This window comes from Strix uralensis, chromosome 18 (assembly GCF_047716275.1).
Source record: "Strix uralensis isolate ZFMK-TIS-50842 chromosome 18, bStrUra1, whole genome shotgun sequence".
Taxonomy (NCBI): Eukaryota; Metazoa; Chordata; class Aves; order Strigiformes; family Strigidae; genus Strix; species Strix uralensis.
The window spans coordinates 14,984,823-15,004,128 of record NC_133989.1 but is presented as its reverse complement, the minus strand read 5'-3'; the positions used below and the strand labels follow the sequence as shown (position 1 = coordinate 15,004,128).

At 48.4% G+C, this 19,306-nt stretch overlaps 1 protein-coding gene across 1 annotated transcript in view; it reads right to left on the bottom strand.

Annotated features, from left to right (window-relative positions):
* CBFA2T2 (CBFA2/RUNX1 partner transcriptional co-repressor 2) overlaps window positions 1–15,842 on the bottom strand; it is a 64,269-nt gene extending 48,427 nt beyond the window's left edge. Inside the window, exon 1 of the mRNA XM_074887959.1 lies at window positions 15,762–15,842. Within this exon, the coding sequence (XP_074744060.1) occupies window positions 15,762–15,789 (28 nt within the window). The 5' untranslated portion in view covers window positions 15,790–15,842. The remainder of the gene's footprint in view (window positions 1–15,761) is intronic.
* Between the last annotated feature and the right edge of the window lie 3,464 nt (window positions 15,843–19,306).

Here is a 19,306-nt window from a genome sequence, read left to right as displayed (position 1 = left end):
GCATTAAAAGGCAGAGAGAGCAGCCTGGGGCTGGCGGATGCCCCCAGCTCCGGGGTCCAGCCCCCAGCCCCACGTGGGATGAGGCTTATGAGCTGCCGCTGTATGAAATGCAGAAGAGCGAAGCATTAACTGTGAAAGGGAAAACCAACTAGTGTGGGCTATGTGTCCCAGCAGATCTCCTCTCAGAGGTAGCAATAACAGCAAGATTAAGTGACATGGGTGGTAACATGCGAAGTCTTCTAATAGCCGCCTAAATTTGGCCAGCTTGTTACCCAAAACTGCCCTTTTTGGATGTAGGATAGAGTTAACTCCACAAAACTGAAGTTCTGTGGTGGAAGAGGCAGGGGAGAAAGGAAAAGAGAAAACAAGCAATGAAGCATCATTTTATAGTCATTAGGGTTTTGAGATTCTCCAACTGGCTTTTATTAGGATTGCTTCCGTATTTGAGTGTCTAAAGAAAAGGGGGAAAAAAATAAAGGGAAAGACTGGCTTCCAGAGGTGCAGAGCAATCAGCAGGTTCCCTCCTGTGCCTCTGTGCTTCCACTGCCCTTGGGGTGCTTGGCTGCAGCTCAAGGAGGACCAGGCACAGCAAAAGAGGACCTGAAATTTTATTACCTCCATCTTCTGCCGGAAGCAGAGCCTATTTGCAGATTTACAGCTGGTGTCAACAGGAAGTTCATGTTTACAAGGTTCCAGGAAAAAAAGCCAGCATTCCTGTCCTATGCAATAGCTCGGTGGGAACACTGTCTCACGTGGGAGTTCTTAGATTGGTATGCTAGACAGGAATGAGTTTTAGCCATGTAAAACATCCAGACAAAAAGATAAAGCTATGAAAAAAATTGAAGGCCAGAAGGAAAACAGTAATTCAGCAATTTGGTGGAAAATACACAGCAAGACAGCATAGCCATGTCTGGAAAAATACTTTTGTAGCATCTGGGATTCACACTTCAAAGAAACAGAAGAATTTTAAGAGGATGAAAAACTATATTCAGGCGCTAACATGAATTTTTCTCCCCTAGTCCAAATCCCTTGTCACTCCTCCAAGGGTCAGCAGCCAAGCTCAGCCCACAGTCACACTGGAGCGGCCCCTTCCCTCCCAACAAGCGCACACATGGGACCACAGTGGTGTCTGGGGGTACTGCTGGAGGCACCAGGACCTGCCAGGATCCACCTTTCCCCCAAGCTCAACCCCAGATCAAGCCCCCTCTTCTCTGAAGCCACCAGAGAGGTTTGAGGGATGGTGAAACCACAGCCCATAACCAGAAAGTGTGGGCAGCAGCAGCCCGCTTCAACCCCGACGCCAGGACGTGCCAGCAGCAGAGCAGATCTCTGGCAGCGGTGCCACCTCGAATCCTCCCTGAAAGGGAAGCGCAGAAAGCGGGTTTGCACAAAGGCTCCAGCACCCTGCACATTTCTGCAGACTGTGTTAGTGCAGCAGCTGGTACGCTGCAAATTCACACCCGAATTTCACAGCAATTTCCCCGTGCAGAAAAGCGACATTGTCAGAGTAAAACTTAGAAGGCTAAACCTCAGGCTGAGGACACCATTTATTGCCTTTAGGAAGCAGGAGGCCTGGGCAGAAACAGCCCCATCCTGGGAAACCGGGACTTAAAATGTTCTCCTTCCATACAATTATTAGAACTCCAAACCAAACAAAAAACCCAACCCCATCTCAAAAATTACACAAAACAAGGAGACATCAGGATAGCCAAAGATCAAGCAGCCAGCATTCTACCAGGATGCCAAAGAACCGTATTCAAATCAGTAAATATTTATTTAGGCCATGTTGTACACTTCAGTAAACACAATTACAGAGTGCCTAGGGTGGCTTCTGATCTCCTGAGCACGTATTGGTCCCAAGGAAAGTTTTTGTCTTGGAAAATGGACGTTTCCATCAGAAGAATGATCCAATCAAAAGATTCTTCCAAAACAAACTCATTCAACAAAACAACAGGTACAGAAAATCAAGTCTCAAAAAAAAATACAGATAGCTTCTCCCTAGAGAAAAGCTGAAGAAAACCAGGACAAAGCACACAACCCACCCACCTTAAAAACCTACAGGATTTAACATGCAGAAGCTCAAGACCAACCCAGCTAAAGAGCCCATAATTGCTGGAGGCATCAACTCCCTCCAACACCACCATGTCTGTACACAAGACCTTCAGCCATAGGCGCCCCCAGCACAGATTTAGGATGACCCGCCTCACTCAGAGGTGCACATCTCCACCCACTCCCTAGGCATTTGAGCTCTTTCCATATCAACGCAGCAACACTAACAACAATATTCCTGATGGACTCAGAGAGATGGGGAGGAAAGATCCATGCAAAGTTCCAAGAACTTATTTTTCCATCTGAAGTGCTTAGGAGGAAACACACCATTACCAAGGAGCTGCCTGCCTTGGATCCGAGCATTTTACATCCAGGTGACACCATTCCTGTGTAAGGGGACAGGCACCATCAGATCCCTTTATCGTTTCCATGTAGGAGAAAGGGGGAACCGCTCGTGCTTTGTGCTCCTGCCAACCTCTCTGTGGCAGTAGAGCGAGCTTCATGGTCTGCTTTGTGCATGTCTAGCACGCCCTGCCTCCACCTGCTCCCACAGACCTGGGAACATGCTGAAAAACACTTGAGATGGTACAAAGAGAAGATTTTTCAATAGACTGAAAGGTGTTTGGTGAGAGCATCATATCAAATACGTCAGAGGTCTTCCACCCCACACACCGGACATATACATTCAGACAACTGCTAAAAGCTAGAATAAGTAAAATGTCTGTATGTTGAAGTTAATTAACATGCATACGAGGGAAAGAGGAAGAGGCCAAACATTACCTTCAATCTAAAACTCAGATACACTAAACTTGAAACTTCAACAGCTGTCAAAGTCTTGCTTTTCTACACAAGTTATTAAAAAAATAGATCTCAGGAGAAAGAATAAGAAAGAAACCCTTAATTTAAAAAAAAAGTTAAAAACCTGGAGTAGGAGATGAAAAAGAGATGTTCATCAGCAAAGCTTCTCCAAAGCGGGGTTGGATTTGATGACACAGGCAGTTAAAAGGCAGCATGCTGGAAATAGTTCATTTGATTTGGCTGTGCTGCTACCGAGAAAAAAAAAAAAACCTGAACCAACTCAAGCATACATCTCCTTCCCCTTCATTTCATTAATCCTACCCAGAGCCATTGCTGAGGTGAAGCTGTGTTTATTGCAAATGATTTGCTTTGGGGTGTGCTCTGCCCAGGTGAAATAGCACGTTGTGGGGCTGCTCTTAACTTTTCCCAGCTGTGTTTTGCTGACGGTCCTGAACGTCTCCACCTGTTTCTGCAGATGGAGCAGCTGCAGTTAAAGGCAAACACCTGGCCCATGTTGTGGGGGGAGATCAGAGTTACAGCAGCTCCTGCCCTACTTAAGGCTGTATCAGTATTTGGATTAAAATGTTGTGTCCATGGTTAATAACCTGGTTGCTTTGAGCCCAAGTAACCTGACATGCTGGACAGAGTTTTGAGTTCAGCGTGACTCAGTTACGTACAGTTAATGACCAGGGTCAGCTTTCCACTGACGGGCCACCAAAAAAAACCCTGAGGGTGTGGATACACCACCGGTCCTACTCAGAGCTGTAGGCCACCATTGCATGCCGTAACAATTGTCCACTTATAACCAGTTGCACCCCTTGCACAACAACTTTGGGTTGCACCAACCCAACCAAGGCTGCTGGTGGGACTCAAGAGCATCAGAGAGATGGGGAGGAAGGCAGAGCATGCGTGCTGTTAGCTGCTCAAGTGTGACCTGATGCTCCAAGCTATAGCATGAGTACTTTGGATTTTACTTCTCTGTAGATCTAGAAAAACAGATGACAAATATATATGCTGTAGGGAATGTCATTATGAGTAGAGCAAGAGAAGCACTGAAACAGTTTTCTAAGGGATTTTTACAGCAGCCATTTCAAACAACACCTCTTCAAGTTAATACTGCAGTCTGAGCAGGCTTTGAGACCAAGAGTTCATTCTTCTTCTTGGAGACTTCTTACAGCTAAACAGCAGTGTAATACATCTACCTGATTAGCAGTGCTGCTTCAGCATTTCTTTTCACCATTTTCCTGCAAGTCCTTGTTCAGTGATGACAATATTTATATTAGGAACACAAGGATATGCAACTATGTGACTATAAACTGTAGAGACAGTCAGTGCATTTAAAAAAAACCAAACAAACCCACTTCCCAATAGACTCCAAACGTCTGCACACTACAGCATCACTAAAAGAAGCTATCTGTTACTTAGCAGTGATTTGTAAATGACTTGAACATAACTCAGAATCGTAGTCATTCAGGGGAAAAAAATCCCTGAGATGTAATAAACTTTTGGAAGAAAGCAGATAATTTGAGGGAAAAAATTAGATCTTGCAAAGCCAAACTGACAGGAATTAGTTCAAGAAAGCCTGCAGGGTCAACTTGTATTGACTATAGAAGATCCTCGTGCAAATTAAAAGGTCTTCCTGCCTGCTTGTTTCAGCAGATGGAAAAAGCTGCAAATTCACCTCCTAAGGTTTGCACCAACGACAGATGCTGTTTAATGCCAGAAGGAGTCTCGGAGATGGGATGTTTGAATGATAAGAAGTGCTGGAGGTGCAGCCCACTAAAATTTTTCCATGTGTTCAAGAGTCAAGTCCAATCAAACCGATGTTTGTAAAAGCTCCTCTTGGGCCCTGTTTCCAAGCACCTGCATCCCTGTGTCTCCTGGGTACTCAGCCTCCCACTTGCTTTGGCTGTTTCACAGTACATCTCTGCAGGCAGGCAAAAGTTTACTATGAAAATGGAGTGTGGCTGTCCTCTTGACCCATGCAGAACAGCTAATCCCAGAGGGATAATCCCGCTTTAATGAGGAAACAATAGGACCTTTGATAAAGCATATAAATTTTATAAAAGCCCTACTAAAGCATTCCTTAGTCTCTGAGACTGGATGACGGACCTCTAAAATGAATTTTGTATGCGCCTGTCTCAAGCTGTGTAACGTAACACGAGGCAGGGAGAGCAGACTGCTCTTTCTTGTTTGCAAGACACCGTAAAATCTGTAACAGCGCTGGAGGCAAATTTCCCATGCCTATTGACATCTGCGTGCCACCCCTTCAACAAAATGCCTCATCCTCTGCCTGCTGGAGGAGCCAGAAGACACCACAATCTCCAGCTCATCCAACTCCATCTCTCCAACTCCTGGCAAACCTCCTGCATGCCAAAAATGGGACCAGCCGTGGTAGAGCTGACCTGTCCCCAAGAAAGTGGACCAAAACCACCAGCTGATTTCATACAGACCAACAGCTGTGAGATGGCAGAAACTTCGTCAAAGCCAACCTGGGCTGCAGTTGAGCTGGTGACCTCCAAGCTGAACCTTCAAGCCTCTGCAAAACTCAGAATTGGTGCTAGGTTTTGCATTTAAAAAAGCATTGGATTTGAAAACAATTCCTCATTACAACTTAGGGGTAGAAATCCACTTTATGCTCATTGTACAGAAATCCTCAGACACTTGTCTTCTGACCTCATGAGACCTTGCTCTGGCACCAGAGAAGAACCCAATGAATTGACATTTCAACACTTTCTTTTACCCTTAAGTATAAACATGCAACCGCTGAGAAAAAACAGCGATGCTCTGACCTGACACAACCAGTCGTGTCGAGGGATAATTCCTGTGCTGTATCAGTGACTGGAATTACCAGAGCTTTGCCAACAGCTTAATGAGATGGAAACTCACGCTCTCACTGCCAGAATTTGTTTGTTGGGGTATAAACTATTTGGATGCCCTGAATATTTTGCTTCTGTGTTATAAAACAGGTGTGATGAGGTGCATCTCCACTCACGGAGCCGCCACTCAGAGAAGCACAGCCATTTGGACAGTACTGTTGGTGACAGATTTAAATTCCTGGCCTGCTGCGTGTATGCAGGCAGATCTGTCTGTTGGCTCATCCTCACCTTGGTTGTCCTGCTGATCTACAGACTCACCCTGTGTTGGAGAAGCAGAGTCAGCAGAGAAGGCTACTGCACATGGGCACCTGAACAAGCCCACACATGCCACTGTATCTTGTCCCATCTGGGGTTTTTTGCTTTTCTTTGGGGCTGGACCGGGAGGACCAGCAACGGCTGTAGAAATCTTGGACAGGGGAGCCAAAAAAACAAGTTTCTGTAAAATTCTGGCAAAGAAGGCTTCATGCAGGGCACAGCGGGGTGTTGGTGCATTTGGGGAGGCACCTAGGTACTGCTTCAGCCCAGCGGCACAGCACGGGGACGTGCCCCTTCGGTGGCTCTTTCTAACAGGGCTCCCTGAACATAGGAAACATTCCTGAAATAACATCGGGCTTTCACCCACCGGGGCTTTCAGAGCCTGGATGGAGGCTGGGTCATGTCTGCCCAGAGTCTAACTGAAGCAGGACTGGTTCTGCGTGGTGCTGCCAGGTTCTCCAGGGCTTCCTGGGCCACCCTACACCACCAAGAGCACCAGCAGGACAGTAAAAGTGCTGGTGGGAACTGAGGCAATCCTTATCAACACATGCAAAAGGGAAAGCCAAGACCCTATGCCAGCCAAACTATCGTGCAGGGTATCTGTGAGACCGAAGGCAAGAATTTCTGCATGGACCAGAGCCTGGTCTCTGACCATCAGAAAAGTCATCAGTAGTGACAGAGGGTCAAGAAAAGTGGTAAACTGTGTTCAGGAGTAGCGACTGAGTCTACAAATGTTATTTTTGCAAGCATATTTTACCATAAAAATATAACAAATTTTATTCCATTAACTTTATATCAAACTTAGCTTTCTTAATTAGAGGTACAGAGCTCAAGGGAAACTGCTGTAATTATTAAGTGGGAAATAAAACTTGATGAACACAGGAGCTGCAGTGACTGAAGACTTAACATTTAAAGAAAACTGGTAGCAGACAAATCAAGAAACATCTAAAAATTACCTGCTCAACAGTTTGTGTACTCTGATAGTTGTTTACCCATTCACACGCACAGAGAAGTTTTATTTTTTCTCTTGCTAAAATCAATTCTACACAGGGGAAAAAAAGAGGTTTGTTCAATAAGCCAAGTATATTCAAGAAGAAAAAGGATGGACAAGTGCCTGTGAACATTTCTGGAGTACTGCAGTGCAAGACCAGTGCAAGGCCAAGTGGGTATTGTTAGATACAGGTGGCAAGGAGGGCAATGCTAAAATCAAAGCGGGTGCAGGTCACCTCTGCTGCTCCCTTTGCAAGATCCTCATCCGCAGGCTTTCCGGAAGAGGGGTATCTGCTGCTGTCCGAGATTCTTCCTAAGGAGATTCCATCAATTTAAGTTCTAGGTGCTCAGCAGACCTAGATACAGAGGGCAGACCATATTTCCACAGAAAACAATCATCCTCTGGGGGAAAAAAAAGGCACCGACCAGTATATTTTGAAACGTGGAGACTTGCATGGACTAAGAGTTGTAATCTGTAGCCAGAGCTTTTGCAGCAGAGGAGTAAATGAACAGCAGCAGATGGATGCAGACGATCCACCAAAAATTAAATTTTGCATGACGCTGACCTGCAGTCCCTGTTACCCCACGGTCAGATTTACAAGCTCTATGAACAAGCCACTGCCTGCATCCAAATTCTCACCCCTCCTTTCTGTGTACACCTTTATAGCTGAGGGGCAGCTTGGCTGGAGAAATGGATGCACGGATGACAGCAGAGACCAGGTTAAGGATCTGCTCCTGCCTCTGTGCTTCTTTCTCCCTCCCACACCCTGAATGGTTTCACCTCCGCGAAGATCCCTGGGATGCTCTCCCAGATCCGCTAAACTAGTTTGCTCTGTGGTTGCCATAAATTTGATGGTTTTTTTTTTTCTGGAAACCATCCTCCAGATTGCTGCCTTTTCTCTCCACCTCTAAGCAAATCTCCTGGCAAAAAAATTCGGTCCTGGGAAGCGGATGGCTCCGCAATGAGGACATCAAGTTTAATACAACTTTCATCTATGAAGAGGGAGGAAGAAGAGAGCAGAGAATGCACAGAAGCCTGGATGCATCAACTTGTACATGCACCCAACCAGGGCTCAAGCCTGCTGTAGCCTCAAGTATGTGCCCAGGCTCAAACAGGAGGTAGGTGTTTAGGCTGACACAAGTAATCTCAAGCTAGGCTTGAAGGTTTCTCAGTGCTGCCTGATCTGTGATGGTTTAGGAGTGGGAACGCATCTCTGAAAGAACATTCCTGAAGATGACAGAGTTTCTCAGCACAACGTAAAGTACGGCTTGTATCGTTACTCACCAAGGGAAGGTGATCCATTAGCATCTGTAGTGTGAAGAGGGAAGCAAACAGCAGAAGGAAAGCAAAGTGCTAGAAAGAATTTCTGGCTAGAATTTGCTGCTTTAAATCTTTGCGTGAATACGGGCTGTGTGCTGCAGAACGCCACGCTCACATTGCGAAAGCAAAATGGGCACAAGGCTTCCATCCAACTCGGATTTAATGGCAGAGAAGATAGATCTGCTCGTTGAGAAAAATCCCAATTGTTGATTTCTATTTTGTCTGGCGATGGAGCACAGTATTCCTCCTTCCTTCCTGCCAAAAGTGGTGGAAGTACGATGTACTTTCAAGTAATTACAGGAGCTCATCCCAGAAATGGCTGCATTTCAAACTAAGCAGGAGATGCACAGTGGGGAGTGGCTCCCTGATGAATGTTTAACCTGCCTTCAGACCTCGGGATGAAAAGATGCTCTCCAAAACAAACCATTGCTGTTTGCTTCCAATACCTGTCCAATTTGTCTCCCTTTTGCTTGCCTAACCCTGCTAGCACCTCCATGCTACGGCTGGCAAATCCAGGGCAGCACGGCCCCAGCGTGGCAGGCGTGGGCAGGAACTCTCTTCCTACAGAGATGCTCGGCTTCATCCAGGCTTTTTTTGTTGAACCGATGTGTCTCTGACTCCTCAGGAAAACTGACTAACATTTGGCCGTGCCAACCCTGTACCCTCCTAAACACACAGCCTGGATTTTGCAGTACGCTTGGAAGTGTTCAGTGTTCTGATTATTGGTAGAACAGCCACAATTATCCAAATAAAACTATTACTATATTGGGCCTTAGATCATAAATAGAACTTAATGGATTTTATTACATCCCAGGAAGCAAGAGCTACAGAAGGAAAAGTATTGCTAAGAGTGCATTGCTACTACCTATCAATTTCTCCTAAACACTCAGCACTTAAGAAATACCCAAAGAAACACACTGCTCCCACAGCATAACTATGTCAAATTCCCCTCTGAGCTCTTCCCTTTTAGCCAACTCGCATGGTACGGTTTAGCAGCTGAAAATTAAAGGGTCACAATATTGAGCCTTCAGGTATCAAGTTCACAATGGAAACAGCAGCTGACACAGAAAGGGCGCCGCTGAGCGCGGCGGTAATAATTCTGCTGCCTCGGAGCTGGAAGCAGCTCCCTAACATGAAATTTGTTATTTAACTCAGTGAGAAATGAAAGAAAATGCCACAGCCGTGGATTTATTCCTTACACAGCCTCTTTCAAATCATACTCCAAAACCAGAGCCGCGCTAGCAGTGAGAGTTTTTAACTCAGGCTACAGTATCCTCTTTAATCCAAATAATTCCCTTTCAGGTGCCGGTGAATGCAGTGTTGGCCTAAGTGAGGGCTGCTTAGCCTTCAAGCCCATGCAAGCCCTTCTGCTGGAGCCCAACCTGCAGAAATCTTCACAGGAGGCAAACGCAATTAGATGCCTGGGATCCAACAGCAAGCAACAGCAGATCTGAGATGTCCAACAGCCACTGACCTCACGGAGAAGGGCAGGAACAAGGAGGGCTTCTGCAGGGCCATGGGAAGCCAGCCAGATACGCCTGCTTCCCGTTTGCCCCTCCTCACACCATCCAGGAAAAGCCATCTCGCCACCCCCGGGGACTCCCCACCTGGCCCTGCTCCGCGGTGACAGCCCAGGCCTGCTGTTATCTCCCAAACAGATGCATTTATTCTCTTGAGAGCCTCCCACGTCTTATCTAGCTGGCAGTTTCCAAATGTCGATCACCAAGTCCAGCTAAAGCCACTTTAAGCTCTTTTAGGCAACTATTCCTGAAAGCATTTTGTCTGGGGAGCGTGGAAGGCAGAGTGGCAGCCCCATGGCAGGGTCCCCCCTCACCGTCCTGCTGGGATGGGTACGGAAAGCACCTCCCGCACCCCGCTCCGGTGCTGCTGTAAACAGGACCTGGCACGGAAATGGATGTACAGTTTACAAAGATCCCTTGCTTCAAGCAAATTTGCCTCTCAACACATGGCCAAACTCTCACGCAATAAATTAACTATTTGGCAGCCACCGAACTAGCGCTGGAGCCAAACCAATTAGGGTTTAATGTGATCCCAATTTCCTATTTCTGAGACGGGGGTCAGGGACGGGGGGAGAGAAGAGGGAAGAGGAGGGAGGGAGGGAGAGGGAAGTAAATCCCCTCTGGTTTATAAATCCTTGCCAATCATCCCAGATAAACCTGTCACCCACAGCTCTAAATCTGTATTTGCACTCGTGTGCTCCAAGGGACGCTATGGGAAAAGGCGCATTGGACGCAGCCAGCCTGACTCCCAACATGTGTTTTCCATACTTGGGAAATTCAATCATTTAAAAAATATTTACCAAGCTTTGTCTTTAATTAGAAAAACATGACGACGGATAAGGCGAGTTATTGTTTCTAAGCTAGAAATGTCAGAGATCCTAATGATGTCAGAAGATAAACCCCATTACCGACCCATGTACACGCTGCCAGGGCGGCAAATGTTTCAAACGTTTTTTTTCATCTCCCCTCAAAGTTCAGTGCTTTACAGTCTCAATTTATCACCGGCTTCTTGGCCCCCACCAAACCTAATCAGGGAGGAGGAGGAGGGAAGACTCCTGCCTGCAGATCTGCTAGACAGGGTGTTTTAATGCTAAAGAGCTTGCACAGTGGGGGAGGAACATGGGAGCCATTTGACTTCTTTGTGTTTTAACATCCTGACTACAGTACCTCCCCTGCACATGCAATTACCTGCCATCACCTAAAATAAGCAAATTAATCTCATCTGCACCTGGAAATGCCACAGGCTGAGATATCCCCATCCTTTAAAAGTGTTAAATTACATTTCTGCTTAATCAAGATCCACTGAAATGCTTGCTCCCAAGAATATAGGCTCAAAATATTGTATCCCCCAATCCTCACTTAAGAAAAGAAAGCTGACCGTGCTCCAAGCAGACAACCACGAGTGTCTGCCTGCCCAGGACCACGTGCAACCATACAGATGTACCCCCCACTACAGCCCCTCTTCCATCTCTGTTTATTCAAGCACCTCCAGCCAGATGCAAAGAGCCTCCACAGGCAGGATGCACCACAATTTCGAAGTATAAAGAAAATATTTGTTGGCTAACAGACACAAAAGATAGCCGGGATGTAATGAGTTATTAGGCTAAGCATCTGTGTGCTCACCACTCCTGATAAGGAATCTGAAGAGTCTCTGACAGCCAGGCAGGCACCAGGGAGGGTCCCTGGATCTCCCCAGTGCTGCGGAGCTGCTGTCTGCCACCAGCCCGGTGCCACCAGTGCCGGCAACTGCTCGACCCAGTCATCCCCGGCCAGTCCCTGGCCAGAGCAGCCTACTTCCACATACACCAACCATGCACAGCCTTCCTGTTCTGTTGCCTTCTGGATTTTATACCTCCTTTTTCTCCTCCTGTTGCCTCCTGTCAGAAATGGCATGATAAAATGAATACAAAAGCCAGGTGGGAGCATTCCAGGTGATATATTTGGAGGAACTTGCTGCTACAGCAACTAGGTGCACTATTAGGAAGTGACAGACCAACTCCCAAGAGATCACGAGGATTAAAAACTATGAATATATTTAGTTCAGGGAGAAGGTGGTATTGATTCTAACAAACTGGTGTGACTATTGAGTCCACTCAGAGAAAAGCAGCAGTAATTCTTCAAGCATTCACTAAGTATTCGTCCAACTATTTTATGACATCCACAGGAAAAAATGGCTAATGCTACACTTTCCATTCAAAACCATACCTGCAATGAGAGAATTCTGTAATATTTCAAAAAGCTTCAAAGTGTCACCTATGGACCCAAAGTCAAGACAACAGCATACAATTTATCTTCTGAAAATATCCTTGGAACCCAAGGTTGAGGGCTATTATCAACTACTGTCTTAAATACCAACATAAATCTACACTGGAGAAAATCCCTGCCTGAATAGTCTGATCCTTTAAATTATACCAAGGCTGCAAAGCACATCTGAGGAAAACATATGTGCAGATTTTGACCTCAAAGTCCAATTGCCAGGTAAGTTACTACCTGTAGAAGTTCTGTCTAGAAGAGCATGAAATGGAGTAAAGAACGTTTTAGCTGAGCTCTAAGGTCAGGATTGATCAACCAGGAGTGCACAAATACAGCCAAAACGATGTCCCTGACACCTTCCTAGCTGAATCAAACATGGGTGCGCACACGTGGGATGTGGCAGGGAGGGATAGGAAGGTGACAGGGACACAGGAGAAGTTTTCTGCTCCAGACTCTGGCTGGGCAAGTGCCTTCAGGAAGGTGGTTTTCAGTCTGGAAGAGTTCCAAGTAAATCACCTGTCTGGGTAGAAACACTGCCTCCAGGACTTTTCACATCAGAGGGAGAGACCTTTGTGAGTTTTACACCCACCTCCTCCTTCCGAAATCAAAGAGTTTACCTCTGATTCTTGCCAGCAAAAGGGAAACCCGAGCAGTCCTCCCCCCTCCAGTCATTTATGGCAACATCTGGAGGTAGCAGCAAAGCCTTGGCAGCTCAGGCTGATGGAAACTGTACTCAGCTCACTATTGCACTCCAGTCCTGCTTTTAAGACAGTCAATTACATGGGATATTCCTGAAGTACAGGCTCTTTTCTATCCTCAGACAAGCTGCAAATCAAAAAACTTTTTCTTTTCTCTGACTGCTTAAAAAAGTCAGTTTATTTCACTCCCCCGAACACTGGTGCAAGGAAAGAGTAACACCTTAAGCTTTTTATTTTACAGCATGTGAAAATCAAGATTAAGTCCCTGAAAGATCCATTTTAATTTCTGCCTATTGGAAATGAACATGCTTTTCTTACTTGCTTATGAGAGTCGGTATGTGCCTTAAACTAATATGGAACATCCCAAAGTTTCAAAGCAGTCCCACATTTCTTCTTTCTGGATCATTAGCTTCACACTGAGCACTGAACCACTTCTCTGTAATACATACCCAAAGAAATCAAGCAACCTCCAGACACTGCCAGTAACTATATTTATAATACAGCAGAAATCACTGGGCTGATAACCAAGGCAATGTATGTAATTTGTGCTTATAAAAATTATGAGTCTACAGCTGATTATTCATTTTCTTGAGACCAAAGATAAAATCCAACAGTGTTCTTGGGCAGACACTGGGCTTGAGAACTAAGTGATGCTTGTGCCAGTGTTCAGCCTGTTTAATAACTGGCACTAACAGGACATCGTTACCTGCTCTATCTATAAAGCTGCTGAAGGCTATAACACATATTTATGTGCTTATCCTTATAAAACAGCTGTATGGCTCACCAGGGTTATCATTAGCACTTCACCAGTGGATGCTGAGCCACAGGTACATTAAAGGTGTGTAAGAAATGATGCTTTAGCTGCCGCTGAGTCATCTGAAGCATCCCCAGTGCTTGTCACCCTCTCTTGCCAGGGGCTACAGTTGTACTGTACCTGCTGGCATGAGGCCAGTGCAATTGCTTCCTGACTCAGTTCTGTCAACGGGACCCAGATGAAAAGCCCTAATCTCAGACGTGGTTTAATACTGCAAAACTGAGCAGCTACACGTACATTTATATGTTCCTGCCACAATCCAGAAAAACATTCAAACTACTTGCCCAAGGTTGCAGAAAGCGTCACAGCTGAGAGAGGAAATGGTTTCACATACCCACCCTGCAGCTATGGCTTTAGGCACAAGATCGATGTCTCTTAGCTTCAGTTATTTTTAAGCAGGATTTCAAAGGCCTGTCTCTCCTCCCAGTGCTCAGTCTACGAGAAACAGGGAATCTGACCAGACTCTGCATACACCATCAAAGTGCACCATGAGCAGACACACTGGGTGGGATTTGTTTCATCTAACTCCTTGTTGCCAAAGCCAGGACTCCCCTTGCAGTCAATGAAAAAGCCCAGGCACCTCCAGCATGGAATTCGTCTCATCCAGAGAGAGGTGTCCAAGACTGGTGAGATGAATCACCCTCAGTTTCTCTGCTGTGACTGCAGAGGAAGCTTGGAGACAGATCAGGCACAGTGGGCTGACTTCTGAACAGAGAGGTTAAAGCAGATGATCTCACCCAACCTCCTTCTGTGGGGCTTTTTCTTCAAGGCAGACGAAATGAAGAGCCCTCCCTGGCAGCAAGGTTAGGAGCCCGTCAACCAGGTACCAGGGTTCTGTAAACCCATGGGGATGTTAACGCAGCTCACTCACTGCTGTGCCCTCCTCCCGCTGCCTGGGCCACTGGCTCTTTCAAGCCTGTGTGCTTTGACAGGCTAATATTTGTAACTGCCTTAAGGAATAACAAACTCACTCTGAACATCTCCACACATTTTGCACTAAGCAGTATGATAAAGCATTCACCCACCCTCTGCAATTTCTGTCACTTGGTAATTCCTTCTCCTATTGGGAATGCAGCTTTCAGGGTGGTTTCCACATTAGCATCACCATCTATCTTTACATTGTTTCCCTATGAGCAATCACACTTCATGTTAAAATTCCCTCATTTCCTCTGAGCTTTAGGATGTGCTTTTAAGTGCTTTTCTCCCTTCACTAAACTATGACTTATCAACTGAGTCGCTGTGAGGCTGTGATCCAGCCCGTGGGTAAATGGCCCATCCAGGCTCTCGGCCTGGACATCGCTACCCACCGACATCGCGGCCCTGTCCGGACCTCGCTCCTCTGCCTGGGACGGCTCACAGTCCATTCCCGATTCTGGACAAACAAACGCTGCGCATACAAGCACAGATGAGAAAAAACGATCAGGAGGTCAATATGGTGAGAGGCACAGGCTAACTAACCATCTACCCTGCTCCTCGGCAGCAGCAACGCGCTTCCCTGCTCTCCTGCCGGCCTCATGGCTTTCAGAGAGTGCAGCTTCTGGAAACAAACCTCCTGTTTTGAGAAATTAATGAGAACAGAGCTCAGTTATTCACCCTCCCAGCCCCACGCTGCAGAGGATGCTGCCACAGACAGGCTTCTCGTCCACGCTCGGTCGCTGCCGCCTGAGCGCACGGCGTGGCTCCGGCCCTGCCCAGCCCACCGGCCCGCTCCCGGCCCAGCGGCGGGGTGACCGGGGGGCTGCGGGGAGCGGCCCCGCCGCTGCCCGCCCTGCCCCATCCAGCCTGGAACCGAAAAACAAACCCCGCGGGGCTGCTGCTGGGCTGGTTTTGCAGGTGGGGGCCCCCAGGCGGCTCCCGGCACTCCGAGGGCGATGAGCCGCACGCTGAGCAGCACACACCAACCACACACCTATAGCAGACATTTGTCCATACCAGAGCCGAGCAGGGCGCAGCACCCTCCCTGCACCCCCCGGCGGGGCAGGGCAGGCCCGGGGCGGGGAGCTGAGCACCAGCGCTGCCCCCCGCTCCGCCGCCTCCGGCCGCGCCGCCCCCCGCCGCCCGCGGCCCGGCCAGGCCGAGGCGTCCCCCCCGCCGCCGCCCGGCCGCGGCCCCGCTAGGCCCTTCGCCCCGTCCGAGCGGCGCCGAAGCGGGTCGGCGCCTCCCCCCCCGCGCCGCGGCTCTTACACTGGCAGCCGCCCGGGATCCCCACCATCGCCCGGCTCCTCGGCGCCTCCTCCCGCTCCCCGCCGCGGCCCCACCGGCCCGGCCCGGCCCGGCCCTTCGCCGTGACGCTACCGGGGGCGCGGCCTACCCGGCCCGCCCCGGCAAGGCCGCGGGAGGCCCGGCCTGCTGCCGGTTAGCGGAGCGAGACGCCCCGGGTTGATCAGAGGCGGCGCTTTATGTATGAATTTAATGAATGAATTTTAGCCTAATTGTGGCTTATGGCCTCCCCGAAACCATCTCACCGTCGTCCCCCCTTGCGCTGAGGCCTCCCCGCTAACCCAGAGGTGTCACGGTACCCGCGGGCCCGGGGCCGGGCTGCAGCCGCGGGTGCTGTAACCGAAGTGTGTGAGCTGCCTCGGCCCGGCCCGCAGCCCAAGGGCAGCCCCGCGCCTCGAGGGGTGGCCCGGAGGGACATCAGGTCCTGGAGATGATGTTTCAAGAGTTGCAGAACAAGTGGGATGAAGAATCATGAAGTGGTTTGGGTTGGAAGGGGCCTTTGGACATCGTCTAGTCAAGGGGACAGGGACACCTACTCCAATCTACTCCAATCTACTCCAATCTACTCTCAGCCTACTCCAGGAACATCTTGCACTAGACGGGGTTGCTCAAAGGCTCATCCACAACTTCTTTGGGCAACCAGTGTCTCACCACCTTCATCATAAAAACTTTATTCCTTATATCCAATCTAAACTGACCCTCTTTTCTTTTTAAAACCACTGCCCTTTGTTCTGTCGCTACAAGCCTTGGTAAAAAAGTCTCTCTCCATCTTTCTTAGAAGCCTTTATCTATTGAAAGGCTGCAATAAGGAAGAATGGGACTCTTCCCAAGCACCAGCTAACTCCGTGGTCCTTCTTCTGTGGAAAGGGGGACCTGAAAATCACAGAATCACAGAATCATTGAGGTTGGAAAAGACCCTTGGGATCACCGAGTCCAACCATCAGCCCGACTCTACAAAGTTCTCCCCTACACCATTTCCCCCAACAGCTCATCCAAACGACCCTTAAACACACCCAGGGACGGTGACTCCACCTCTTCCCTGGGCAGCCTATTCCACCGTCTGACCACTCTTTCTGTGAAAATTTTTTTCCTCATGTCCAGTCTGAATCTCCCCTGTTGCAGTTTAAAGCCGTTCCCTCTTGTTCTGTCACTAATCACCTGTGAGAAGAGACCAGCACCAACCTCTCTACAATGTCCTTTCAGGTAGTTGTAGAGTGATGAGGTCTCCCAAAAGCCTTGCTACAAGCTCTTACGGTTAAGTGTGACTTTGTTGGCCAGGGAGGTTTGTGTGTCAGGAGATCTCCCATGGGCTGCTGCCTTTCCACAAATACCTCAGGGAGTCTGGCCACAGGAAAACACATTTAGATTTACATGGAAAAAAACCGCAGAAATTAAGTCAAATATCCACGTCAGAGCTGAGACAGGAGTGTTTTGACTCTGACAAAGTCCAAAGCTTGAGTGCCATTTACCTCTGGTAGGAACCTCAAAGCCCAGAAATGCTGGAGTTTGTGAACGTGAGAGTTTCACTGAGAGTCCTGCCCAGGGTTTGTCGAGGCTGCAGCCTCGTGCTGAAGTCTGACTGGCATCTGAAAACTAAGCACAACCTTCCTTCCTTCCTGGTGGGATTTGCCATGATAAGTGTTCTCTAGGGAAACTGCAAGTAGGCCAGCTGGGTCAGGGACTTCCTCAAAGACTTGAAAGTAGCTGTAGGAGGAAGATCATGTGTCTACAAATTGGGTTATAGCCAGGGTTTCTGTTCCCAGTAATAAAATATATATGTGGTCGTGGAAGCAGGGCCAGGACCCAGTCTCCTGTCCTTGTGTCCTGGTTTTGGCTGGGAAAGAGTTAATTTTTCTTCTTAGTAGCTAGAATAGTGCTGTGTTTTGGATTCAGTATGGGATTTGGTATGAGAAGAATGTTGATAATATACTGATGTTTTTAGTTGTTGCTAAGAAATCAAGGACTTTTCAACTTCCTATGTCCTGCCAGTATGCAGGTGCACAAGAAGTTGGGAGGGAGCACGGCCAGAGCAACGGACCCAAGTTGGCCAATAGAATATTCCATATCATACAATTTCACGCTCAGTATGAGGGTTGGCTGGGAAGCTCTCTCTCTCTATTCAGGGATTGCAGTTTGGAGATTTCCTCTCCTCTGGGATCGCTAGCTGAGAACAGTCTGGGCAGGTGGTGAGCAAAGGGCACACAAGTCAGGGTTGCTGTTTCGCAGTAGGACCATGCTCCCAACAAACTGGGCTTGACCTCACCCAACTCTGGGCTGGTGGTTGCTGGCCAGAAGCCTGTGGAAAGCCCAGCTACGGGTAAGCTTGGCAGTGGTTAGCTCTGGATGCTCAGGGAGCCACGGGCTCATTTTGAGTTTGCTGGCCAGCAACAGGCATCTCTTGCGCCCAGACGTTCCATGATGGAGCAGATCCAAGTTTGCACTAAAATGACAGGAGCATCCATCTGGTCCCATCGTCCTTGTTTTAACTTTGTGGCTTTGCTTCCTTCCCTTGTGAGGCACCAGCACTTCCCTGGACCAGCCTGTCCGCCTGAGCCTGCATCCCCTGTGAGGCTCTTATCTCATGCCGCGCTGGCTGCAGCTTGGCTCTGGCCTGTGTTTACCACCACTTCGTTTCAGTGTCATCTACAGCCTCACTGTGGCCAAATTTACACTGGTGAAGCAGAAGGGGTTGTTGTGTGGAGTGCTGATAAGGACTTTGTTTTAATTTAGCTGGTCTTGAAAGCCTGTGAAGCCCCTAGAAGAGCAGCAGGTGGGCTGCATTAGAGGCTTCACCATTGTGATGGGAGCAGCCCCCCAAGCCACCTGGCCGTGCTCCCCAGCTGCAGCCTGGCATCTCCCCAAGGCTCACCCACGCTGGAGCCCTCCATGTGCCTGAGTGCGGAGGAGGAGATGGGAACTGCTGTGCTGACAGCGTGGGGCCGTTGCTGCCCTGCTCCGTGTCCCGTCCGTCCTGGGCACCACGACCTTGGGGGGATGTGCCCTGGTGTGAAGTGTCACTGCTGGGAATGGGGAGGAGGTGGGGAGGGCTGGGACTGCATAGCAGAGCACTGAGATGTGCTGGGGAAAGCTTTGAAGGAGGAGCTAATGTATTCTCATCTTCCTTTTCTGTTTAGCAGTTTTGGTGTTGCTCAAGGTAAAGCCATGGTGGGCACAGAGCAGCTCCATTACAGGTCTACATTGCTGTTTTGTTTCTAAAGATGAAACAGTGCAGAGAGAAACCCCAAAGAGGAGAGGATTGTGCTAAATAACACTCATAATACCCATGGACTACCAGGACAGGGTACATACAGGGCTTGATCCTGCAGACCTCAATGCCCATGAAAGATGTAGGAGCTCAGGACAGCAGCTTTGGGGATGTTTCCATAGTCACATGTGACTTCCCCACAGAAGCAAGCTCATGTTTTAAACGTGGCCATCCTGCTCCAGCAAGTGTCTTCTACAGAGACAGAGAGGTGTGAGCGGGGAATGGGCTCTCTGTGCTCTTTCTC